A 27,668-nucleotide genomic window follows, 5' to 3' on the forward strand; every position below is an offset into this window, starting at 1 on the left:
TTTTAAAGAAACCTATAGTTTTGGGGTCAAAGGTCAAGATTACCATGATTAAATTACACTGGACAACAAATTTTTACAAAAGTCATGTTACTGAAATAAAATTAGTCAATTCTTATCAATTTTTATGTGCTGAACACGAATATGACAGTCAAATTGCAAAATTGGCTCTAGTTTTTTTGTAATCTGCAAGAAATTAATGTTTACATAACGAAATGCATTCCAATAGTAAAAGGTCAACTGTAATAGCCTACCTATAAAAAATCAAGTCATTGACTACATCTTAGATTTCTTCGCCTGTCTCTTGTACAGCTGTTCGGGAGCATCTCTGAGGAGTGTCCAGCAGTAGTCAGCCAGCATTGTAGTGGACCATTTTCCCTGATATCTTTGTTCCATTGTTGCGATATCTTGATGAAAACGTTCGCCGTGTTCATCACTAACAATACCACAGTTGCTAGGAAAGAAATCCAAATGGGAATGAAGGAAGTGAATCTTTAGAGACATATTGCAGCCAAGTTTCTTATACTTCATCAACATGTCTTCTACTAGTTCCTTATAGTTTTCTGCCCTAACATTTCCGAGGAAGTTTGTAGAAACTAGGCGAAAAGCATTCCATGCTTGTTTCGCGTCACCTTCCAGCAAGTTGTTGAACCGGTCATCTTTGAAAAGCTCTCGAATCTGAGGACCCACAAAAACTCCCTCTTTAATCTTTGCTTCGCTGAGTCGAGGGAATTTTTCATGCAGGTATCGGAATGCTGGCAAAGTCCGGTCAATGGCTTTCACGAAGTTCTTCATCAAACCTAGTTTGATGTGAAGGGGTGGTAGCAAGATTTTCTGAGCCTCAACCAGAGCTGGGTGTTGGATATTCTTCTCTCCAATGGCTACATTCTGCCTGTGAGTCCATTCCTTCCTCATGTAGTGCATTTCCCTTGCTCGGCTATCCCACTCGCATAAGAAACACATGTATTTTGTATATCCTTGCTGCAGTCCCATTAAAAGGGCAACTACCTTCAAATCACCACAGAGGTGCCAGCTGTACTTGTTATACTCAATGGAATTCAGTAGCTGCCTTAAGTTATCGTATGTCTCTTTCATGTGGACAGCATACGCTACTGGAATAGATGGAAGAATGTTTCCATTGTGCAAAAGCACAGCCTTGAGACTCAGTTTCGAAGAGTCCACAAATAGTCTCCATTCTTGTGGGTCATGAGTGATTTTTAAAGCATTCATGAGGCCCTCAATATCGGAACAGAATATCAGATTACTTTCCTTTCTGAAGAAAGGCTCCAATTGCTGGTGGCGCTTTCGATATGCAGTAATTGTGACATCTTCTTCTAGAAGATTCCATTGTTGGAGTCTTGATCCTAGCAATTCTGCCTTGTTCTTTGATAAGTCCAAATCACGAATCAGGTCATTTAGTTCTTCCTGTGTTATTCTGTGTGGGGTTGATAATGCACCACAGTGAAAATCTGGATCACTGCATGCTGATGGACCAGGAGAAGAACAGGTCGACTCACCTTTGTCTTCGTCAGATGAATCAAGAGAATATTCTGCTGGAGGTTCTGGAATAGGAAGTCCCTCACCATGTGGAACTGGTCTCAATGCAGACGGAATGTTTGGGTAGACTATTCTCGACTTCTTTCGCTTCGTTATTCCGCCGGAAAGAGGAGGAACCAAGCAGAAGTAACAGTCATTTAGGTGGTTGCTTGGCTCTCTCCACACCATTGGGACTGCAAACGGCATTGATGACCTTTTGCAATTCAACCACTGTGAAAGCTGTGTTGTACATGTAGCACAGCATATATGCGGAGCCCAAGGCTTGTCTTGGTCACCAACCTTGCATCCGAAGTAAAGATGATATGCCTTCTTCACTTGAGAATTGATACTTTTCTTCTGGTTGGCAAATGTCACTTCCCCACAAATATAGCAAAAATTGTCCGCGGTATTAACACACTTTCGAGGCATTACTGTTCTTTATTGTACGTAAATGGATAAAATAATAAGTTTTATGTAACAGTAGCTTGAACTGTCTCGCACAACGTCTAAAATATTTTAAATGCTGAACCTATCTGATTGGGCTTTATATAGTACACTGCTTACGTCAGCTTCAGCAGCCGCCTGGCATTAGTATAATAGGCCTACACATGTATAGTACACTGCTGACGTCAACTTACTTCAGCAGCCGCATGGCATTAGTATTGCATTGCATCAGAAAATGATGCAATCAACTGTGGATGATGTGAGCATGATGGTATTATGCAATGTTACATCATTATTCCAGATGTTGCTGCAGTCCTACTGGAGAAATTTACACAGTGAAACATAGAAAATGAGGTATATAAATATCTTCAAAACGAGAGTCAATACAAATTTTTCACGGTTATATTCGTGTTCGGCACACCAAAATACTACAGATTAGGGCCTTTTCAAGTCAGTAATGATTTCACTGTTGACCAGTGTTATTAAATGATATTAACCGCTCCAGTGGCCTAGGGTTAGAGCATCCAACTCAGATGTGGGAGGTCATGGGTTCAAACCCAGTTCGAATGATACCAAAGACATAAAAATGGTACAACAGCTGCCTCGCTAGGCACTTAGCATTAAGAGGTTAGTGTTAGGACTGGTTGACCTGGTGTTCAAAATGTGACTGGGAGGGACATGCCTCAGTGCTAAACATCACTATAAACTGCTACACTGCAGACATTGTAGTGATATAACTGGAAAAGTGTTAAAGCTACATTAGAAATCCAAATCACACACAAACACATAATGATATTACTTACAGACCACATATCTTGACCATAGTTCGTAGAGGGATTGCCTTTAGTGTGTGAACGAGGTCTGTTGATTTGAAGATCAAAAGGTCATGTGTCCATCTAATTGTAGTCATAAAGAAATATGGGTTTTGTGGAAAAACATTTCTTACAAAGTATGTAAGCTAATGTTGATCAAAAATTTTTAATGGCTTGTATTAAAAGTAATAAAGTAATCTATAGACTTCTGAGTTCTAGAGGTCAGAGTTCACAGTCATGGTATATCTAATGAGAAATTAATTGTTTCAGCCCAGTAACTTTAGTTCAAGACTGTACAGTCCTGGAAATTAGCACTAGTCCAGTAGCACAAGGCTAGGAAATTTCCTATCAGACCTATACTTTTCATAATGTCAATAGTCCAGTTACTTGTGAAGTTTTAGTGTTACTGGGTAGTGTTTCCTGACTAGAATTTTTGAAGTTTCATCAAGACAAGTAAATTTCTCAAATCTGTTTGTTTTTCTGTCAGGAAAGAAATTCAGATACATTAAATATTAGACATGCTGTATATCTGACCAATGGTTCAGGATAACCACACACAGCTAATTCCTAGAGGAATATAACTCATGGGGCAACATACATGGTGTGCCTTCCACAATACTCTGCATAATTGGTTTGGAGTATAACCTTTTATTTATGCATTATATTACATTGAAATAATTGATTAACTTTGTATTATCAAGAACAACCTTCTGAAATTTTTTAGTTTTTGTTGTTGTTAATGTTATAAGTAGTATTAGTCTTAGGTCCTCAACCTTGAGATTTAGGAACCGTACAGGTATTGTCAGTTGTGATTAACTGTATCATATGATGTAGGGTCCATGCATTATACTTGTCCTATTTTTAGTGTTATAAGAAAGGCTTCCTGATTCGGACCCTTTAATTTAGCCCAATAAATATTTTTTCTTATTTATCATATACTTAAATTGAATTATAGAAAATATGATTGAAATAATTTGTTATTTTATTTTTCATTCCTGTATGTTCATGTGAAAATATAAGATTTCTCATCATGCATTGTGAGGAATATTTAATTTATTTTGAAGTTGAATTAATTACTGAAGAGATTAATATCATACAAGAGACACAACTTAGCATTTAATGAATGACTTAGTCATTTGAAAAGAATTGTAATTCAGAAACCATGGGTATTTACAGTAAAACCTGTCTTGACTGACATCTGCAATGAGAGACCACCTGTTTTGAGAGACCAGGATATCCATGCACATATTTATTGATTACATACTGTTATGACTTGTTGTGAGAGATCACCTGTCTTGAGAGACCGTAATTTTTTGGCAGGCAGGGTGGTCTTTCAAGACAGGTTCTACTGTATTATAATAAATGATGGTAGGTTGTAAGGGAACACTAAAGTTAAATAAGAGCCAGATCCTGAATGGAAAATTCCATGTACTCACTTCAGAATAACCAAATATTTATACATGTTAATGTTTTCGTGAGCTACTTGAGCACATGATACAACATTTATCATAATAATGTAAGTATCCATGGAAACTATGATAGTACAGGTGCAGATAAAAAGGTTGAGGTGGCTAAACTGTCAAAGCAAATAGGATTATCTCATTATCTTTAGTATTACAAGTGCATTATATACTACAATTTACATTTGACTCATTAAACTTTTGTGTCCCCACATTTGGAGGGTGGGGACACAGTGTCCCCTACCCTTGAAATCCTAAATGCATCTAAGGATGGTCTGTTCATCCATTTGTCAATCCTTCCATCTAGTAGCATAAGTTAAAGCAATTGCTAATCCTTCTAACTGCTTGGTGGGCTGTCATGTGACTTGAAACATACATTCATCCCAAAGTCAGAGTGGTCCTAAAAGTGGCATTATCAGAGGTCCTTTACGAATTATTGTTACTGTAAAGACTTTGCCATTGTTATTGACGCTATTCCTTGAATTTTGTCTATAGAAGGAAATTTGTTAAAGGAAGTAAATAGCATAAATAATCATTTTCACATTTCTTGTGTGGATTGATTCAGTGAACATTGTTGGGGTGGTTTACTGTAGAAACATCCCATAGCAGTCTGTTTATGGAGAGATGAAGCTTTGAATCCATTTTGAAATCAATGTAGTATTGAACATATGTGTCTGATAGGCGGTGGCATTCTCAGAGTTGATATGTGAGTGGAAAATGAGTATGTCTAATAAAAAGAAAAAGAGAAAGAAGAGGATGTTGATTATCCTCAAGTTTACTCGTGATATAAACTGTTTTCATAGGAATATTGAAATCTTTATAGTTGTAGGATTTTTCGCATAAATGCTGTAAGTGTAGTTTTCATTTTTTTTTATTCAAGGAAAAGATAACTCTGCATGCTGACTGTTTTTATCTTCTTTTGTCTGATTCTTTGCAAGCATGACCTTCTATATTCCACAGTACTTACAGCAGGCACAAAAGATTTGGCTTGGCACTTAAAACTCAGTTAAAAGTGTTGTTAGCTCTTCCTTTGTGAGCAAGGACAAGCAGTCTTTCCTCTGCTGCATAAACAGTGAAAAATAATAGTTACTTGCCAGTTGGACAATTAGCAAAGTAAAATGTTTTCGATTCCTGTCACTGCTATTATTTATATATGACATGTGAGCTGCAACCAATAAATGCCAGATATCAAAATAAAGGCTGTGGCAAGCCCAGTCTGGTTTGTTTTCATGGGTGATTCAATAACTTCAGTGTTGTCATAAAATAATTTGTAACCTCTAATAGCTTCTTGTAAATAATCCGTCAATAGATTTTGACAAAGTTTCACAGAAAGTGTCAAAGCTTGAATGACTTTTAGATTTACACATTGATGATATGAAATCAAAACATGGCTGCCATTATCAAAGTGAAGAGCATTCGGGTGTTCTCTGAAGAACAGCTCAAAAGTGTGTTGCCAACTTTGTCACAAAGCATTCTGGGATTGGGATTTTTCAATATTGGACAAACGGGTCATTTTAGGCTGTGCCTTTGTGCTGCTGACATTTATTTTTCTTCTTTGGTGCAAGAAGGTTCCTGCCATGGCAACCATGGATTGTAGAAGTAAAATCAAAGAAAGTAAAACTAAAACATAGTTACACTAGATTTTGCAAAGTTGAATCAAGTGCATCCCGAAGTTACTGTACAGTTTGTACTTATTGCCAAAGAAGCATAGGACAGTAAATTTCACTTGATGACATATATGTCTTACTAATATTGAATAGCTTGTGCACTAATTTAGAGCACATGGCTGATGATCAATGATAAAAAATGTTAAGAAAAAATCTTCAGTAAAAGCATGGCTACATTTTGTTTTGAAAGTAGAATTAAAGGTAGACAATTCATGTTGACTCAGAATTTTTAGAAAAGAATGGTTACTGGAGCATGAGGAATTCAGTTCACAGTATACAAAGCACAATAGGGAGGCTGATAGCCATTGCAGGTACTTGGGACTTGACTTTTTTAAGTGCTTCAGTAAATATTCACTTTTCTAGTATTATAGATACTGAATCAGTTGTTGAGTCGGACTTGCATGGTTTGCTTTAATTTCCTTTTCCATCAAGATAACTATGTCCTAATCACTGGACAGAATTGTTGAAAACCCTGCTGTAGTCAGCTCCACAGTGTCTGATTCAAAGCATATAATGCTGGAAAAATTGACCATTTATTTCATAAATGAATAAATCCATGACACTTGTGATAATGATTTGTCTTTGAATCGTGATGTTTCTGTTTTTGAGTGAGTGGAGCACATCATCAGCTGGGAACTGAAAAGAACCAAAATGAGTACTCAGAAAGAGTAAGAAACTAGAAACTAGCTGGGGTCTTAATAGGTGCAAGGGTGTTGTAAGGGGCATTTGCCCGGTGTGCCATTTCACTGAGTTTTATGTGCTATATTCTAAGGCTTGGGCACAGAAAATGATGCTTGCCAGGCGTGCTGTTTTGCCCAGCACAAATTTATGATGACCCTGAATAGGTACACCCTCTTTGCTTATTTTCAGGCTCGATGTTCATCAGTTTGGCAGAGTGTGAGAAAATAAACATGTTTTAAGTCATTTTATAGTGTCTGATAAATGTCTGGTCAACATTTTGAAGAAATTAAAGAGAAAATTGTTTTGATTCATTCTAGGAATTTAGTTTATCCTGCAAAAAGATGCATGCAATGGTACAAGCAATGTTCATTTCACACCATTGACTCACTTGTTTATCAGTTTATATAAGTATGCTATACTGTCATGATACATACAGTACTATCATGATACATGCATACTGTATTGACACAGTACATACATACTGTCATGATACATGGATACTGTCATGATACATACTGTCATGATACATACTGTCATGATATATAGTATATGGAAGACAATTATTTGGATACGAATCATGACAGAACATGGTTGACAATAGAAAGCCATATAAAAAATGCCCAAATGTACTGCAAGAAGCTGGTTATTCCGGATGAGTTTTTCTTGATCCCTCTTTAACTTTTGCTCTCAGAATGGTCTACTATATCCACTATCTCAAGCAAGACTGGTTTATTGTAGGAACTCTTCACTGACCAGTCTCAAAGTATATGCAGGACACTGAAACAGTAAGTAATTTAATTTTTTGGAAAAATTTGCACTTAAGAAATTATTTTTGGAGTTACATTTTGTCAAATTAATCAATTTATAATGAACACAAACTGATAATATAATGAAGAACGTCACTTGTATGTACATGTTAGAAGAGTCAGCTCCCTTTGACTGTTTGGAGCTTTCATCTCTTGGTGGTGCATTCTCTCTCATCCTTTACAGTAATGTTGACTATAGCATGGGTATTATTTGTTTGTGGCACTAATATAAATTTTGACTCATAAAGTTGAGCAGTAGTGAGACTCCAGGCATGCATCAGATGTTCTGTGAAAATCCTGTTTTAGCAACTACTTCCCATCCATGAGCCATACTGCAGCATACTTGTATGTAAAAAAAGTGTTTTATGCAAGCTTGGGACAAAATGAAGCATGGCACTTATTTTGTTATATGTAGCCATTGCATAGACTTGTAATAGGAGGGTGTTTCCCATCACTTGTTATAAAGACTTCAAGGGCATGGCATTATAATGTCCATAGTCAGTCCACTTTGTTTGTAATGATATGATTTCACTGTGTAGCCCTTGAACATCATCAAATCCTCATTAATTGTTATGATTATCTACATCATTATCATCATCATTGTTTTGTATTATAGTTGAATTAGGTGTTTTACAATTTGCAGATCCACCTAAACTTCATCCCAGCAAATCCACCTAAACCTCATCCCAGCAGATCCACATAAACCTTATCCCAGCAGATCCACATAAACCTCATCTCAACAGATCCACATAAACCTCTTCCTAGCAGATCCACCAAAACTTCATCCCAGCAAATCCACCTAAACATCATCCCATCAGATCCACATAAACCTCATCCCGGCAGATCCACGTAAATCTCTTCCCAGCAAATCCACCTAAACCTCGACCCAGCAGATCCACATAAACCTTATCCCAGCAGATCCACATAAACCTCATCTCAACAGATCCACATAAACCTCTTCCTAGCAGATCCACCTAAACTTCATCCCAGCAAATCCACCTAAACCTCATCCCATCAGATCCACATAAACCTCATCCCAGCAGATCCACATAAATCTCTTCCCTGAGCAAATCCACCTAAACCTCAACCCATCAGATCCACATAAAACTCATCCCAGCAGATCCACATAAACCTCTTCCTAGCAGATCCACCTAAACTTCATCCCAGCAAATCCACTTAAACCTCATCCCAGCAGATCTGCATAAACCTCTTCACAGCAGATCCGCATAAACCTCATCCTAGCAGATACTTATATATTGATGCACATGGCCATCATTCTAATGAACCAATGAGCCTCGTGAATTACAAGACCAGTGTCTGTATTTTTTCATGCCTTCCAAATTATCCTGTACCATTAATCGTATAAGTAATGAATATACAAATCTTTTTTATTTTCCTTTAATTTTAATACAGAAAACTATTTTTGACTACAATTTTGCAAATTATGATGCACTTTTACCATTAATAATATGTGTATCTGAAACAATTTATATTAAAACATACAAATTTGTTTTAGACAATACAGTAGTTGGAATCTGGAAAAGGACTTTGAGGATGGTTTAGTGGAATGTCTCTATGCTTGATGCATTATTAATCTTAAAGCTGATTGATATTCTCCATTTTCCAGGCATGTCATCTGTTCCACCTGAGAATCCCAATACCCAGATTGCAGCTGATGGCCAGGGTCCTCGTGGAATCCATACTCTTGAGGACTGGAAGAGACTCTGGGAAGAGGGAACTACTGACTGGGTGGTCACTTGTGTTGACCCGTAAGTGAATCAAAAATTATTCAAACAGTCTGATTGATCCAGAAATTATTCCAACAGTCTGATTCTCTCTCAGGATGATTTTGTGCAAATAGATATGAACCATTCTTGTACTCTTTGGGAATCATGATGTTGCAGACCACTCCATTGCCTAAGTGGTTTGAGCATTTGTCTTGGATGTGGGAAGTCCTGGGTTCAAAGCCCAGTGAATCATGCCAGAAACTTAAATAAATGGTACTAGCAGCTGCCTTGCTTAGCACTCAGCATTAAGAAGTTAGTTTTAGGACTGGTCGGCATGGTGTCAGGATAATGTGACTGGGTGGAACATGATGCTATATGTCTGCAGCATGATGCTCCAGTGCTAGACATCACTGTAAACTGCCACACTGAAGACATCATTGCGATATGAATGGATAATTGTTAAAGTTAGTTAAAAATCCAAATCACACACACACACACACTTGGAAGGTTGCTGACATGTTAATTTCTATGTTAAGCTTTTAATAAATTGTGTGAAATGGAAAGGAAGTAACATTTGCTTAATTAGTCTTATAGGAAAGGGGAGATCACTCTTTTTTGTAGCATTTATGACGGATGGAAAAGATTCTTAACAGATGTCTCCTGGCTTTAGATATTGGGATTGTTTGGTAATAAAAGTGACATACTTTTTACAAGCTTAAAAATTGGAATGCAGATATTTTTTAACAAAAAGGACCATTTCTAATCATTTAATTCAAAGAATTGAGAAAATATTTCCTTTAGGTAGGATAATGATTATAGGTTTCTTGTTATATCTAGATTAATGTTTTTTCAGGATGCTTTTAAAGTATGAAGGCAAGATATTTGAAGGAAGAGCTCAGCAGCTGCGTGTATTTATTCCACTTTGTGGCAAAACTCCAGATATGAAATGGTGAGTATAAGAGAAAACTTAAGTTACTGAAATTAGATTATTTACCAGTTGCCATGAAGTCAAGTGAGCTTATGGTACAAAACATGACATGTGTTGTCCACCATGTATCATCCATCTTTCATCAGCATTTATGTTTTTTAACTTCTTCACAAAAGGCACTGGACAAATTTCTACTGATGATGCTGATCAATGTTGTTGTTGCTGGTTGGATTTTAATGGTAATTTCTTGTGCTTTTTTGGCTCTATTATGCCTAAGAAATTGGAAGTAATTGCCTTTTACAGTGTCAGACCAAAGGATTCAGCCCAGGCTGGCCAGGGCAGTTATCCAGTTTGTGATCCTTGCCAATGAAGCTAATGTGATCAATATCCGATAAGGCTACCATTCTTAAAACCACCATTAAAGGATTTCTTCTCAAAAACTGCTCAACAGAACTGGACCAAAGTTTCCCAGTCACCAAGTGAAATGGGCTTTCAGTTTTGTACAAATGATGCAAATCCACCGTCAGATATGGCCACTCTTAATTAAAATATAAAAATCTTTCAGCACCTTTCGATTATGGCCATATTTAACAGAAAACATTCTAATATAAAGGGCTTTCCATTTTTTAACAAATTATACCAATTTGTAATCAGATAGGGCTGCCATTTCTAAAAACAGACAAGGGTCCAATGAAGGGACTGACACTCTACTGGCTGAAAAGAATTTCATGGAATTCAAGATAAGAGCATTTCTCCCTTTTAACTACAGAATTTTGAAACCATCTTTAATATTCTTCAGGGATAACAAGATTCTTCTTCGAATATATTATCCAATCATAATCCCTTAGGAGTACTATGACTACCTCACAAATCCAGCCCCACCAGATACTACTTTTAGCTAAAGGGAGCTAAATTTGTCTGCTGACCCATGTGGCAGTCGGGCAGAGTGATCTCTGCTTTCCTATAAGTAATGAGTAAGGATATTCCAATTATTACTTCCGCTTGTGCCAGGTAGCATGCTGTCATAATGAGAAGCCTCGCAAGCCAGATACTACGTGGAAGATATCCAGCTACAAGTTGGAGGAGTTTCTCACTTTTAAGGAAAGTATACTCCATCTATATTTCCAACTTTTTCTCTTTCTATCACGATAAAGTTCTCCCTTTCCAAGTTGCTAACACTTTGTCATCATCACATATTTAGGTACTTGCATGGGAAGCATAAGCGATTTCACATTCAGTTTGGGCTATATTATTATTACGTGCAAATCCCTGGCATTTATAAAACTCATATATGTGAAATTCCATTACGAACGAGTACATATATGTGAGTTTCTATTCCAAGACTTTATTAGCACCTGAGCGCCATCTTCAATGTTTTTTCATTTGTATGGGCAGTCCCTTTTTTCCTTACAATTATTGCATCTTAATGGATATTGTCGCACCTAATGTGTGTGCCTCTATAATGGTGCCTGAGTTCCCATTATGTGAAGGTTTTTTGTTTGTAATGTAGACACATAGTTTATTCAGTTGCTTCCTGAGCATGCATGTTCCTATAGGCGATACTTGAATCATGTTTATCTGTATAAATTTTTAAATCATAATTAGCAAGCTCTTGGTCACTCGCAATTGTAGCCTATGTGACCTCACCAGTTAGGTTCGTGCTACATTAGTTACATGTGTGCATGTCTTTATGTGGTAAGAACTCCTTATATATGTATAATTCTGTCTTTTTTTATATATACATGTGAATTTGTCATGCTAGCCTTGGAACACTAAAATGATTCTACCTGTACAGGCCATCCTTGACCTACCCTTCAGGTAACATTGTAATTTACATTATCTGCTATAATTTTTTCCAGGTAATGTGCAGGCCCACAGGTATATAACGGGTGGTATTGTCATTATATTTTACCTGTTTACATCCTTGCTTTATCAGACTGTTTGTTATCAATTGCTGTGTCACCCTGTTAATGATTTAGCTCTGCACATACTTTGCATTGAAAAAGACAGGTGCAGGGCTAGTCTTTTACGTTTTGCTCTGTTTTGTCTTACAGATTAGAGCTATGAGCAAAGCACAAACAATACACAGCTCAGGACGAAGATGTCACAGTCTGCATGCTGACCTTCCTCAGTGTGAATTTAAAAAAAATTAAAAGTGGTGACAAGGGAGATAACTCAACTTACTCATCAGCCACGAAGCACTGGACATCAACATGATCTGAAACAGCTCTAGCATCCACGTCACCACCACAAGACTCAGCATTCTTGGAACTCCCTCCACCTTGCCTCCTCAGGATCCGACTTGATTCCTCTTGAGGAGCAGTGAGGAACAGAGCCAACAGAGAGCCAAGTCCCCTCTCATTTAATAGACAGACAGACAGGTTACATGGATCAATATACCATAACCCATCCCAACTGATGATCCTAATGATATCTTCCTTGCATGTATGACCTATTTCCTTAGTAACTGGCCTAGGCCATATACCCAGGGTCACGAAGGGCCAAATATTATTATGGGCTCAATCTAAAAAAGCCCATCTTCCATTACCTGGAACTCAACTTTTGCAGACATGTACAAGGGACCAGTCTAATCAATAGTTATCATGCCTCAACAGACGTCACTTCGCATTTTCTCTACACTCTGACACGAGAAGAGACTCTTTGCTCAGTGACTGTCTTGCATTCATGATTTCCAATTCAGGGCATTTTACGAGTTTAATGAGCAACTGACCTTGTCACTCTTTGCTGGCTAAGTCTCAAGCATTACAGGGAACCTTATCTTCATAAGCCTTCCACTTTCCACCCCATCAGCATCTGGATCAGGGCTCCAGCATCTGTTGATCTTACAATCAAATGGAGTCTGACTTTATTGACTTCCACAGTCAGGGACATTTGTAGACGTACTGACCCCCCCCCCCCATGATGCAGCTGCAACTGCAAGCACCTCCTTGCCCTCTGCCAGTATTTTTTTGAAGGAACACTATACAGTCCAGCTAAGAACACGGCTTTTGTCATCCAACCTTCTGTTTAACATCCAGATGGATGAACTCCGCAAACATGCTATCAAGGAGACATACTCCCTCCCCTTTCCCACAAATACAGTGTCGATAGTACTGGAATCGTATGGGAAATCAAAGGGCACACATATGACATAACCCTCTTAAAGCCGTCCCATCAAAGCTCCACCCAGCGAAATACGGTTTTTCGCATTCTAAAGCGGATATAGCACTGATAGGGTCCTATCGTTTGTTCCACACTTTTTTCTTGGACCCAATGGCAAATGACACACTCCTTCTGGTCATCAGCCTAAGAACGCTCAATCCTTTTATTCACACTTCATGGTTCCCTCTGGAAACCCCCCCAGGGCATTTTCAGCACCATCAATGGAGGAGATGTTTCTACCAGTGTGGACTTACTCGGTGCATACCATCATGTCTCTATTCCCAGGGTTTCTATGCCTTCCTGCAATTCGCTTACTACATTTTATACCTTTTCAGGGTACTCACATTAGAGCTCAACATTAACCACCGGGTCTTCACTTGTCAGACAAATCGAGTAATGGTGCATGTCTAGATCATGTGGCAATATCATGTTACCTGGACAACATTCCAAAGCATCATCAGTGAGTTCGATCCCACAAGACATAAAAACCCTTGTTACCAATCTGGAGTTCTCAACCAGGAAAATTCTTACCTATTACATCTCAACAATTTTTTTTCCACCCAGGAGTTTATTACATAGGCAGCATATTTTGTCTCCCTGTGGATTGGGCATTGAAATACTACACATGGTGGCACCTTACTTTCAAGGAAATTCTATCCGCATGGGAATTCCTTCACCTACTAGGATCACTCACAGCATCAGTGTACCTCATGGTCCTAGGTCACCTTTTGCACCCATTGCAACAGTTTCCTATCCATGAATGAAGTCCTGGTTTGCCACTGGACCATTCTCTTACCATCTGCACCCAGTTGAGGCACCATCTGCAGGATTGGGAGAAACCTAACTGGGCTCATGGTGGTTATACATTTTACAAGTCCAGCGGCTCAAGACTAGTCTATACCGATGCAAGTACTGAAGACTGGGGAGTCACCTATTACCCTTTTGGGGGGGAACCTAGCAATGCATGCTGTGCCCAGGAACAGCAGGTTCATAACAGTGATCTTGGAGAGGATGGCCATTGTGAAAAGCCTTTCATTGGTGGCAGGAATATTTGCATGGCAAGGGAGTTTTCATTCTTTCTGACAACTCTACAGTGGTAACTTATCTCAAATGGCAAGGAGGAACTCGACCCACGGTGGTGATTTATCTCCAATGACATGGAGGACCCCAGTCCCCAGACCTTTGTGTCATGGTGTGGGACTTTTCAGAAGTGATGTTGTCATCTACAAATTCACGTACATATTCACCATATCTAAGATGCTTCAATGTACTGGCCGAGTTTTTGTTACAGAACAATTAGCTAGTACAGAAGGAATGATCTCTTCGGCCCTTGTTTTTCATTCAGATCTGTACCCAATGGGACCGACTATTGATGGACAAGTTTATGACAAGGTGGATTGCCAGAATCCCAACCTTTGTCTCACCTGTCCCAGACCTAAAAGCTTGCACAGTTGATGCCCAGTTGTTGGAGTAGATCAACCTGAATGAAAACATCTGCCCTCCAACATCTAAGATTCCACAAGTGATGCAGGAGGCAAGGGAATCAGCTGGTCTCCTCATCCGCATCACACTACTCTGATGGGAGCAGTCAGGGATCATCAGCTCTTCAGTTTTGCAGTGGAAACCCCACTTAAAATATGGGTTTTATTTCACCTACTCAGACAACCATGATGGCAGTAGTTCCATCCCAATCCGGGGCTCCTGAACACTGCATGTCTGGATATCAAACAGGCCCTGTGAATTAAATAATTTTTGCAACTGGTTGTGGAGTGATTTGCTCAGTCATGATGACCCTTTATTCTGAAAGCATATGAAGGCAAATGACACTTTTTAATCTCAAAAGAACATATCCTGCCTCTCCAGGTATTTATACTGCAGATAGCTAATTTCTTCCTCTGGCTCTTCGAAGAGAGAAAGTTAGCACAGAGTACCATCAAAAGCTACCACTTCCCAATCGCTGAGATCTTTCGTCATCACGGGAGAAAGGATATTAGGCAAACCCAGGACTTATTCAATCTACTCTCCAACTTCATGTAAACTTGGCCAAATGTTAACCCTATGCACATATCTCGGGTATTAACCTAGCTGAACAGACACATTTTTTAACCAGTTTCAAAGGCATCTCTGGGCTCATTTTCCTACAAGACCTGCTTCCTCATGGCATTAGCGATGGCAGGCAGATTTTTGCGAATACATCCTAGATCAGCAGTCCCAAATTACATGCTGGTTCAAACAAGATGGGTCAGTCTTACTCATGACAGCATACTCTTTCATCATCAAGAACTGTCTCCTTTCAATGGGTAAACCAACTTTTGTGATGGACCCTGTCTGATATAGTCACATCAGCTGATGGCCACTTACAAGATCCAGTCCAGTCCTTCATGTGTTAACCTAATAAAACAGCACCTATGCGTCAAGGGAGATCACACTTCTTTCTACTTCTCATCAAAGGACGGGATATATCAAAACAAACTATCTCATTCTAGAGTGAGGGGGTTATTTGCCTAGCATATAGAGAAATAACCCCAGCTCAGTGAACTTACTATGCATTTTGGTTCATGACGTTCAAGCTATTATCACCAACCTAGCTTTAGACTCAAACTGTTCGCTAACTGACATCTTTCATTTTCTGCCTTTTAAGTCAGAACAAGACAATATATCAGCTCAGACTATCTTATCCTGGAACAGGGGCCTCGAGTGGCTGAGTGGTCTAAGGCACTCTCCGTTACGGATCACTGCCATCTCACCTCTGAGTCTCGGATTCAGCTAATTTGGGTATGTGAGAAAGCTTGCCAGTAGCTTCTCGAGGGTCAGTGGTTCTTTCTGGGGATTTCACGGGTTCTTCCTCCACCATTAATACTGGCCGTCATGTATAGGCTATTGTGTGCTGAAGAATAGTGTTAAACCCTACAACAACAACAACTTATCCTGGATTAAGTGGGTTATTTGCTTAGCACACAGGGAAATAACCTTGGCAAAAACGAACTCATCATGCATCTTGGCTCATGAGGTTAGGGCAGTTGCCACCGGCCTAACTTTTGAACTGAATCGTTCTCTAACCCACATTATTCAGGCTGTGGGATGGAGATCGGATTCCACATTCTCTAGTTTTTATCTCCATTATCTGTGATTGGTGGGTGGTGCCAATTCGATCTGGTAGGACCTATCTTCACAGCTCAACAGGTCTCACTTCCAGTTTGGTTGACAGCTTTTTAAGACACAGCTTCATGTTTTTCACTGGATTTGCGGGGAGAAAAGTTTTCTCTTTTAAAGCTGTGCCCCATTAGATGGAAACCCCTCCAGTCGGGTTACATAGAAGCTGTCTCGCATACCTTAGGGAACCGGAGATAAGGGGATGTACCTATTCTTCTAAGGTATTATAATTAGGTGATGTATTCAAAGAAGAAACCAGTTTCTTCTGGCATAATATGTTTCTTCGAATTTACTTATCCAGTCATAATACACATACACCCACCCAGCCTCCCCACATTTACATCCTTGGGTAGCATGCCTTCCGCTCCAGTAGTAACTTGAATATCCTTATTCAATGCAGCCAATTAGTCTTATAGGAAAGGGGAGATCACTCTGCCTGACTGTCACATGCGTCGGTAAACAACTTTTAGCTTCCTTTAGCTAAAAGTAGTTGTGGCAGTACTCTTAAGGTATTATGATTGGGTAAGTGAAGAAACATAATTTACTTGGAAAAATTAATTTTTCAAATTAGCTGCTCTTGTGCACATACATGATGTTAACTTGGCACCCTTTTCATTTAGGACCAACAAGGCATCATAAAGTTTTCTGGGGGAAACCTGATGATGATATGACTTTTATGCTTTAGAGGAGCAACGATAACAAAATTGTCAAGATGGATGCCACTGTGACCATATTGTACATCAGATTGTCACCATTTCTATTTAATACCAACTAGGCATCATAAAACATCTTTTGGTGAGAGCACAATGTTGATATGATCAGGATGGCCATATTAGACATTGAATTGGCACCAGTGAAAAGCCCATGTTGATATGACCATTCATTCAGTAAAAAATAGTGCTAACAAGCTTTTCAAGGTTGCCATTATGATAGGTATATTAAATGTCTGAACGCCACCATTGGGACCAACTAGAAATCATATGAAGTTGTTTAGTACAATCCCATATGATATGACCATCCATTCAGGAGAAGTAGTGATAACAATATTGTTAAGATGGTCACTGTAGCAACCGTTTTGGATTTATGTGTGGCACAGTTAACTAGGCCATGTGGTGAATGCTTATTTAAAGTCTTATGGCAATCCTCCAGTTAGTTCTGGATGAGTAGCAATAACAAACTTGTGATAATGGATCGAAATAAAACAGATGATGGACAAAATACTATCCCATAAACTCTGTTGTACTACAACCAGTAGAGCTGAAGAAACTTAAACAATTTCAGGGCTAGATAAATCTAATAAGCTTGCCCGAGGGCAAGCTGACTCTGACTAGAAAAGTGAACTTGTCATTGGGAGATTTAAATTTGTCAAAAATATGAGAGCATAATATTATGACAAGGTTAAAAAATAAGGCAAAATAAAATATGGGCTGTTTTCTTGACATTGTTATATTTATTTTACAAATAGTTTATTTTGTTTTCTTATCTTTTTTGTTCATTAAGTATTTGAGGTATTAATTAACATAAAAAAAGGGTTTGAATTTATAGCTGGAGAACATAAAACATGAGGACCTGAATATTACTTTTCTCTCTCACAAGTCGCGATTTTATTTTACTTGCCTGTGGGGAAGCACCTTGCAAACTTAAGCTTGCCCAAGCTGAATTTGAGTTTTTCCCAGGAAATTTGCAAGTGGATTTTTCCACTTTCCAGCCCTGAGTTTCTTTTTAAAGACACTCAGCAGAATTTGACAAAATATGACAAAGCATTGTGGCATTAAGAAATTTCAAATTTGTAAAACAAAAGTAATAACGATCAGCCAACAGATATTGCTGCTTTAAAAAATAGAAAAGCCTTTTACATGTACCTAAGAGCTGTTTAATAGAATTTGACCAGATTTGACAGAGCATTGAAGATTGAATGCCATTCATGTTTCTATCAAATATGGTCACTGTTTCAAGAAATAGATACATGTTTAAACACCTTTAGCTAAGGCACTACTCAATAGTATTTGACAAAACTTGAGAGAATCATCCTTCCTTAAGGGCATTCAGTATTGAACAAATGAATGTCATTGCAGAACATAAAGAAAGCTTGGAATGATTTTGTAACATGTTATCAACAGCATTAGAAGACATTACTACTGAAAACATCCTACTAAATCAGAGTTCTTCGCCAGCTGTTCTTGCTTTTAGCTATTAGGCAGATGACACTCAGGTGAGTGGTCTCGGGTCTACTTGGGTCTTTTTGGTATATATTTGATGAACAGGTGGGTATTGCACCCATTACTTAAAGCTTCTCCTGCAAAGCAAGACCTTAAATAGGAATGATTTTTGAAGTGTACATGTAGATGATGCTCAGTGATATGGTACAATGTGTTATACACCAAATTCCTTAAAGGATGTTATATGGAATACATTTACAGACAGTTTTTTTTAAAACTATTGTTGTAGTGGTGGTACATAAGACAATAACTGAGCTATGTTCCATTTCAAAGTATAACAGATGTCATAGACTTGAAAATTTAGAGCACTGAAAATACTGACATTTAATTTTACATAATTATTGATGGGTTTCATATATTATGAATCTGTAATGATTACTGACTTTATTTGAAGTAAATTAATGAAGTGTGTTAAAATATGTAAGACGGTGTTTCACGTAAGGAAAACTTGGATATTTTGACAATATATCCAAACCTGTTACATCACATGATGTCACACAACTGTGCTATGAGAAGTTTTACCAAGGTTTGCGAATTGCTGATTGATGGTATCGTGTCATTAATATGAAAGTTATGGAATGAGAATGATGTGACTGTGTACATTTCATATGAAAGTTATGGGATGAGAATGATGTGATTGTGTACATTTCATATGAAAGTTATGGAATGAGCATGATGTGACTGTGTACATTTTATACAAAAGTTATGGAATGAGCATGATGTGACTGTGTACATTTCATATGAAAGTTATGGAATGAGCATGATGTAACTGTGTACATTTCATATGAAAGTAAAATAATGAGCATGATGTGACTGTGTACATTTCATATGAAAGTTATGGAATGAGCATGATGTGACTGTGTACATTTTATACGAAAGTTATGGAATGAGCATGATGTGACTGTGTACATTTCATATGAAAGTTATGGAATGAGCATGATGTAACTGTGTACATTTCATATGAAAGTTATGGAATGAGCATGATGTAACTGTGTTCATTTCATATGAAAGTAAAATAATGAGCATGATGTGACTGTGTACATTTCATATGAAAGTTATGGAATGAGCATGATGTGATTGTACATTTCATATGAAAGTTATGGAATGAGCATGATGTGATTGTACATTTCATATGAAAGTTATGGAATGAGCATGATGTAACTGTGTACATTTCATATGAAAGTTATGGAATGAGCATGATGTGATTGTACATTTCATATGAAAGTTATGGGATGAGCATGATGTGACTGTACATTTCATTGTTTGTTTTTTCACCAAATTATGCAGTATGCTAGACTGTATATGGATTACGCCTTGATGGTACATTAAAAAAAAAAAAATAAAGCAATAAAAAGTTGTTTTTGTTATTTTTATTATCCTTGCTTTCTTTAATTCCGCTTATATAAATTTGAGAAAGTTCTTTACAACCTTTAAGAGAAAAATACGAAAGTAATGTAAAAGAGCAATCTGAGTACCTGATCTCATTGCAGATTTCCTGTTCACAATCATTCAGCAAAATTTAAACATGTATAATAGTTAATGAGTGCTGAAGATAAATAATTTTTAAGTATATTTTTTGCGCTATATTGTGGTTCTGATCCATCTTTTTTTGTCCTTTGTGACAAGAATTTTGATGCTGCAGAACCAGGCTAGTAGTAAAAATGTATCTTATTAATATGTGCTGGAATTCAGGCATGTAGATTACACTTTTTACTCCCAAATTACATTTGTTTGCATTTGTCATATTAATAATTATACATATATCTTTTGGGGGTGATGGGGGCAGTGTTGGCATGTATGTGGCTATCTAAATTCATATGAAAGTTATGGAATGAGAATGATGTGACTGTTTATGAATTGCTGATTGATGGCATTATGTTGTAAATAAATAATCAGGCATGTATGTACATTTCATATGAAAGTTACGGAATGAGCATGATGTCACTGTACATTTCATATGAAAGTTATGGAATGAGAATGATGTGACTGTACATTTCATATGAAAGTTATGGAATGAGCATGATGTAACTACATTTCATATGAAAGTAAAAGAATGAAAATGATGTGACTGTACATTTCATATGAAAGTTATGGAATAAGCATGTTTTGTGTTTAAGGGCAAGCAGGATATTAAATATATTTTTCAAGTAGTATTTTTTTTGAGGAATGAACACAGATGCAAGATAATCTGATCATTTCACAAAACATACTGTTGGATTTTTCAGTCATTTGCATAAAAGTGTTTCAGATTTAGTTTAATACAGATGCTTAACAATTCATTTATTGTTGTAGATGATTATTTTTATTTATTTCTAAAGGTAATTATTTTCATAGGTAACTATTTTCTTTTAATTTGTAGATGATTGTTTTAATTTATTTCTCTAGGTAATTATTTTCTTGGTTTTGCAAAAATATTTTTACAGGTGAAAGGGGTCCTGTTGTTCCCATAGAGGTTCCATTGCTTATTTTGACCTTCAATTCTTGGTTTATAACACCACAACATGCCAAAAATTGGTACCCAATGAAATGTGAATATCCAGTAATTTATCGCTACCATATGTGAGATTGTGATAATGCAATATTTCAGGTACCTTATTCAATGTAGGACTTGAATTAATGCAATATTATATCACTGATGCCTTGTAATAAATTGACTTGCATGTAATTACTTACTAATATATATATATATTTATTATCAAATTTAGGTTTGCCGATAAAGGTCATGAGGTTGTAGGAGTGGAGTCACATGCCCCAGCTGTAGAACTATTCTTCTCTGAGCAAGGAATGCAGTATTCCAGTACTGATTTACCAAATCTTGATGGCAAGTTATATCAGGTGTACTAGATATATTTTATTTGCATATATATACAGCAGAGCTCAGATAAAAATTGTCATAAAAAATAGCAGTTGATTTATTGTCACTTTTTATGACTTTCTTCTTGTTCATCATTTAAAAGAAAAACCTTACATTGACATATTCAGACAGGATGACAAATGTGTTTTTGGGTTTGTAGACATGTAATATGGTGCTAAGCATTTATACTGGTTGCCTGATTCCTGAAGGCATGTAAAATTAAAGTCAGGGCTAGTGAAGTTAAAGAAAGAGTTTTTCTGAGTGGGCAAGTGACTTGGATGTTGGTGTCAAAAATGTTTTGAGGAAAATATTTAACTCAAATAATGCAACAGAGTAATTCTTATTTCACACTACACCGTTCCCATCATAACTTGCGAACATGCTTATAAGGCTTGGATCCTATTCTTTTTATACTAGAAAATGCCCAAAAAAATGACCCCTATTTGTTGAACTTGAAGAAAATCACAATAAAAAATGGTGTCTCTCATTGAAGAAATTTTAAATCACAATAAAAAATGGTGTCTCTAATTGATTTTAAATCACAATAAAAAATGGTGTCTCTAAATCTCCTGCATGGATGGTCATATTGGCATGGGGTTTGAACAAAAAAATTCTAATATTACTTTATCCTCATTGTAAATGGTGCCAGTCTTACATCCAACATGGCTGTCGGAGCAGCAGGTTTGAAAATTTGATTGCTGAAGAATATCAGAGATTGATGTGCATGTTATTACCTGTATATTGGTTTACCATGGTATTTTTTGTTCTGGTGGTACATGTCACGGTACTCTTCACTGTACCTGCACAGCTGTAGTTTCCATTGGTAAGGAATGTAAGTAAATTCCCAGGGAATCCTGTTATGACTTTAATCATATTAACAACGTGTTTTTATTATTTTTACAAAATAGTTTTAAAAATTACCTTTTTATACTAAATGGTTGTATTTGTTGCCAATTAATGGTGGATATTACCAATATAATTTTTATGATCTTTTAATCATATTTGCAATGTATCATGTATGCTTAACATGGTGGCCAAATGTAATGTTGTAAAAAGTATTCAGGTCAAATAAAATTTTCAGGAAAATTTCATATTATCCCCCCAACCCACGTTTTAGTTATTCATGATGTATGTGAATTTGTTAATTATGTGTATTCCATTATGAGACTGTGAACTGTTCTGCAAGTTTCAGGGATTCATGTGTTTTCTGTATGACAGTTACAAAATTCTCAAGTCCTCTAAACATTTTCTCATTTGTTTGAGCAACTGTTTTATGTTTACTGGCTCTCTTTTGAAAAATATCATGCCCAGGTGAGGGCATCCCACTCAAAGTTGCCCTCACTTTTATATCAAGGGAGTAGCTAGCAAACTGTAGACTTTAGTATCAACACTTCCATTTTTATCAATAAGCTCTCTAATATCAGCATGATGTCTTTCACATCATCAACTATAGTGTAAGATTAATCATCCCATTTTAGTTACACACCAGTTAAAATGATCATAGCATGTTCGTCTACAATAAGGTACTGGCCATTTATTTGGAGTGGGGTGGGGTGCAGGTTTCTGTGATTTTCTTTTGAGCTGAAATATTTCTTTTTAATATTTTCCAAATAATATCATTTATATATTTTGTTATTTTGCTTTAAAGCAGAGAACGATATTTTACTAGCTATGGACAGAAGGAAATTAAACAAGAAAATGTCAGACCCCTGCCCCAGAACATTAAATTGTTGGTTTCAAATATAGTTGTGTTACACTGTGCTATGTATCGCAGTTCATTCAGAAGTACCACAGTGCAAACATTTTCATGGTACCCAGTTCTTATCAGAGATAGTTTCAACACTCTTCAGTTATAAGAAGAAAAGGTCTTATCTTGAATTCTGGAAATTCTTTTTGGACAGTTGAGCATATCAGTCTATTCTTGGACCCATGTTATTTATTAGTTCTGTCGAAATTATATAAAAAATCTTTATATTTTGAAAGTAATATCTAATCAAATATAATTTATTTCTGTTCTGAAGTTTATGTTGATTTAGGTGTAATTTTTTCCCGCCAGATATTTGACCGTTCTGTATTCTAGTTTGCTGTTATTGCATTTAAATAAATGAGAATATTATTTATCAATCATGTAACGGTAAGCTGTGATATTATTGTTTTCTTTTCATTTTGACCCAGAATAGGTCAGTGCAAATAATGAACTGGTCAGGGCAATTAGAATCGCTAAGACTTGCCCAATCAGCTAAGACTTGCCCAATCTGCTAAGACTAGCCCAATCTGGCAAGTTATTTAAGATATTAATGTTGGTCACATTCTGTCCCATATATTGACCAGTGCAGGTACATCCTCCAGTATACAGATCCGCCTGACCATACCTGGTCAGCTCTGTTGACTAGTACTCACTGACTGCTGACCAGTGGATCATTCCATGCAGGTCAGCCACATGCCTTATGTTGTTTAAATGTTCCTAATGATTGGCAGATATATAGTGCAGTTGATGATCATGATGTGGCTACAAACCCTGAAATACATTTATCAGCCTGGCTGAACTTTTAACATGGAAGATAGTGAAATTTAAAAATAAATGAATGAATAAAAAGAAAACTGTATTACAAACAGTGGAATAAATTTTTCTGCTCATTGATATGCCTCTTTGTTATATTGGAAGTGAGACTAATTTTTATATGCCCACAACTAGATAGAGTGTATTATTTTATGATATCCATCCATCCATCGTTTACAAATTTTGTTGTGGCACAATAACTACATTTTTACATTGTCTATAGTTTAAAAGCTATGTGGATGACTTCCATTTGGGCTAAGGAAAAAACCTATTCATTTTGGGGTTAATGGTCAAGGTCACCTTGATGAGAAGAAGAGAAAAGTGGTTACTGCATAATAACATTAGCTCTTCATCATATGGGCTAAACTTTGTGGATGGCTTGCACTTTGAATAAGAAAGAAATCAATTGATTTAAGGGCAAAGGTCAAGGTCATGGTGACCAAAAGAAGAAAAATTGTTTCTGCATCATAAATTTACATCACTTACTTGAACATCAAACTTTATGAATGGCTTGTACTTGGATTAAGGAAAAATCCTCCTGATTTTAATTAAAAATATCAAAGGTGAAGATTACTGTGATTTAATAAGAGAAGGGGTTATGGATAATAAGACTAGTTCTGTGTCGCACACCTGGACCAAGCTTTGTAAATGGTACTAACAGCTGCCTCGCTTGGTGCTCAGCATTAAGAGGTTAGTGTTAGGACTGGTTGGCCTGGTGTCACGATAATATGACTGGGTGGGACATTATGCTACATGTTTGTGGCATGATGCCCCAGTGCTAGGCATCACTATAAAATCATGCACACACACACACACACACATACAAATTAAAGAAATTCTAAATACATCTAAAGATTTAAATCTCAAAGAAAACAAAATAGAAAATAAATAGGATTTACACAAATACTGAAGATTGATGGTTAGTGATCACCAGTTGCTACTGTTAGTACTAGAGAGAGAGAGAGAGACTGAGATTGATCTATGATACAGTGTTACCTGTGTCCTACTGCTACCTGTAATGAGGAATATTAAACACAGGGCTGGCTTTATACAAGTAATGGTACTATTTTTCTCTGATCTCAATTGACTTCACATTTAGTTAAACTCTAAATTGATTGTAAATCTCACTTTCCACCCAAGTTCATTGCTTTCCTCTTTTTCCTTCTTAAAGACTAAATTGCATCAACATCTGAGCTCTCAAGTGCATATCATATAAATCATCCTTTCATCAAACTTTGCAGGATGGTTGCTCTACAGAAGACCAAAAATCATACTGATTTGGAGATTAACAGGTCAAAGGTTACCATGAGTGACCAGAGCAAAATGGTTCATTGTAATAACATACATTCAACTTCACTTGCCTTAACCAATCTTTGCAGAGTTGCTCCATAGTAGACAAATCTACCCTATTGATTTAGGGGTCAAAACATCAAAGGTTAAGATAACTCTGATCCTCACAAAGTGGTTTTCATGCAGTGAGTTTTGTTTTCATTAGGTCTTCTTCACTTAACTCTGCATGTTGATTTCCATATAAGAGATAAAGGAGAGTATTAATTGAAGTGTCTGAAGGTCAGATATCAAGGTCGCCATGATCTTATAAATAAACGGTTTCAGCACAATTATAACTCAGTTTTACATTTTTACCAAAAATTCCAGATGTTTTTCTTGATGATTTAAAGGAGCTTATTAATCAAATTTTACATCTAAAGGTCATGTCAAGGTTACTGTAGCTTTTAGAGAAATAAGTTATTGCATAATAGCTTGAGTTCTGTTAAATTTTCCTGCACCACACTTCACAGACAGGTTTACTATATCAAGATTAAAAGGTCAGGGTCATAGTCTCATGACCTGTAACAAGATGGGATTGAATTAGGTGTAAATTGTAATGTTTTTGGCACAGTGTCAACATGACCTAAACAAGATGGGGGTGGAGGTGGATTGTATATTATGTATTCACGCCTATTTCATCAAACTCCTTAATTTATATATATTCAAGTGAAATGTTTTTCTCAACACTAGTATAGTTAAATAAAATTTTGTTATAGATTAATAAATTTTAAGAGAACAGTGAAAATGCTTATACTCATTTACTCCTAACTCTCTTGTTTTCAGAGTGAAGATGGAATGATAAAGATATATTGTTGTGACCTGTATCTGTTATCAAAGTAAGTAGTGTTTTGTCTCTTTACACCTTTATTTATATCCAGACATATTCTTTCAGTTACATATTTTGAATCACTTAAATGTAGTGGTAGAGTTAAAGTCCATAATTAGACAGTCTCCTATTTTGTTGAAACACTAAGTTAAAGAGTTGTTGTCAGTTTTATTTTCTTACGCAGTATGACCTAATGAGAAGTTATGACTATTGGAACATGTAAAGAAGAATTAAATAACTAAGAAGTTTACCACTTTTTTGAGGTATCCATTATCACCTACTAAATTTCATTCAATCAGATGCTCACACCACTCAGATATTACTCCGCAGTACTGGAGTCTGTCAAATGCTGTTTTGATTGCTGTTGCTCTTTCAAACTTGTTTTAAGGATGCAGATCTGCCATTGAAAATTGTCACTGTAACTAAAAATGCAATAACCTTAAAATGACTTCTTCAAAAAACTGCTCTAGCAGATTTTGACCAAATTTTAATGTATGTTCATTAAAAGTTGATATTTACTGTGTTCAACTTGCTGAACCACCATGCATTTTTCATGTTCTGCCCCAAGTTTAGTAGAAAGTGAACTGAGTTAATGAGAAAATTACTTTCAGTGTCATATGCAGCTATTAACTTAGATTTACTGCTTTAGAGAAAGGGTGATGCAAATGAAAATTATGGAATTTTACATCATGTATGCATGTATCATGTATATAACGCTGCATGATGATTTCAGTAACTTACTCAAATTGTGATTACTGTGACAGTCATTGTGCCTGAATCTCTCTTTACCAAACTTGATAGAAATTAAGAAACTTGTTTTTTTTAAATCCAAACTTACCCAAATATTTTTCCTGTTCAGCTTTTGAGATCATTGAGATTTAATTATTGTATATTCATAATGAAGACACAGTGTAAGTTTGTGACACGTCAATTCAGCTTTTTGTTTTAATGCAACATTGTGAAGAATTGGCAGTGTATCTAATACTTTTAAATCAGATTATTGGCTAGAATATTGTTGAAGATATTTCTTATTCAGATTCTATGAATTGGACCATTCTCATTTTCTTGCATTGTTTAGGGACAAACCATTTAATTTGTAGGGAGCATGGGGGGGGGGCTGCATTTTTCTGAGAACATTGCTGCTGGAACACCAAAACCTATACAAGAAATACTTATGCTTTGATTTGTAAATAAAAAAAAAACTAATTCAGTTGGTTGTCCTGGTTGAAGAAAACAACATTGTCTTGAGGCAAAAGAAAACAATATCCTGGTTTAAAAAAGTCCCCCAAACCCTCAGAGATACACAGACACACCTAAGATAAAAGAATGAAACTTAAGATTGGACTAAAATTGGTAGTTATTTAGCTCAACTTGCCATTTGAGTAGAAGAGATTATGTGATGGTCATTTGTCCATTGTTCAGCCATCCATTATCACAAGTTTGTTATTACTTCCTCCTCTGAACTACTTGGAGGTTTGCCATGAAACTTTAGACACACATTCATCCC

General features: G+C 36.6%; 1 protein-coding gene across 2 annotated transcripts in view; it reads left to right on the forward strand.

Moving 5' to 3' along the window:
• The window catches only part of LOC149806739 (putative thiopurine S-methyltransferase), a 43,250-nt gene that overhangs the window by 600 nt on the left and 14,982 nt on the right, over positions 1-27,668 (forward strand). The window contains exons 2-6 of one of the 2 annotated variants that reach the window (XM_089957035.1): positions 7,336-7,382; positions 9,031-9,172; positions 9,984-10,079; positions 21,298-21,427; positions 26,119-26,171. In XM_089957035.1, coding sequence (XP_089813161.1) covers positions 9,033-9,172; positions 9,984-10,079; positions 21,298-21,427; positions 26,119-26,171 — 419 coding nt within the window. In that variant the 5' untranslated portion in view covers positions 7,336-7,382; positions 9,031-9,032. The remainder of the gene's footprint in view (positions 1-7,335; positions 7,383-9,030; positions 9,173-9,983; positions 10,080-21,297; positions 21,428-26,118; positions 26,172-27,668) is intronic. The other variant, XM_089957030.1, reaches the window with a different exon arrangement.

Source organism: Sinohyriopsis cumingii, chromosome 1 (genome assembly GCF_028554795.1).
Source record: "Sinohyriopsis cumingii isolate HCF-2022 chromosome 1, ASM2855479v2, whole genome shotgun sequence".
Lineage (NCBI taxonomy): Eukaryota > Metazoa > Mollusca > Bivalvia > Unionida > Unionidae > Sinohyriopsis > Sinohyriopsis cumingii.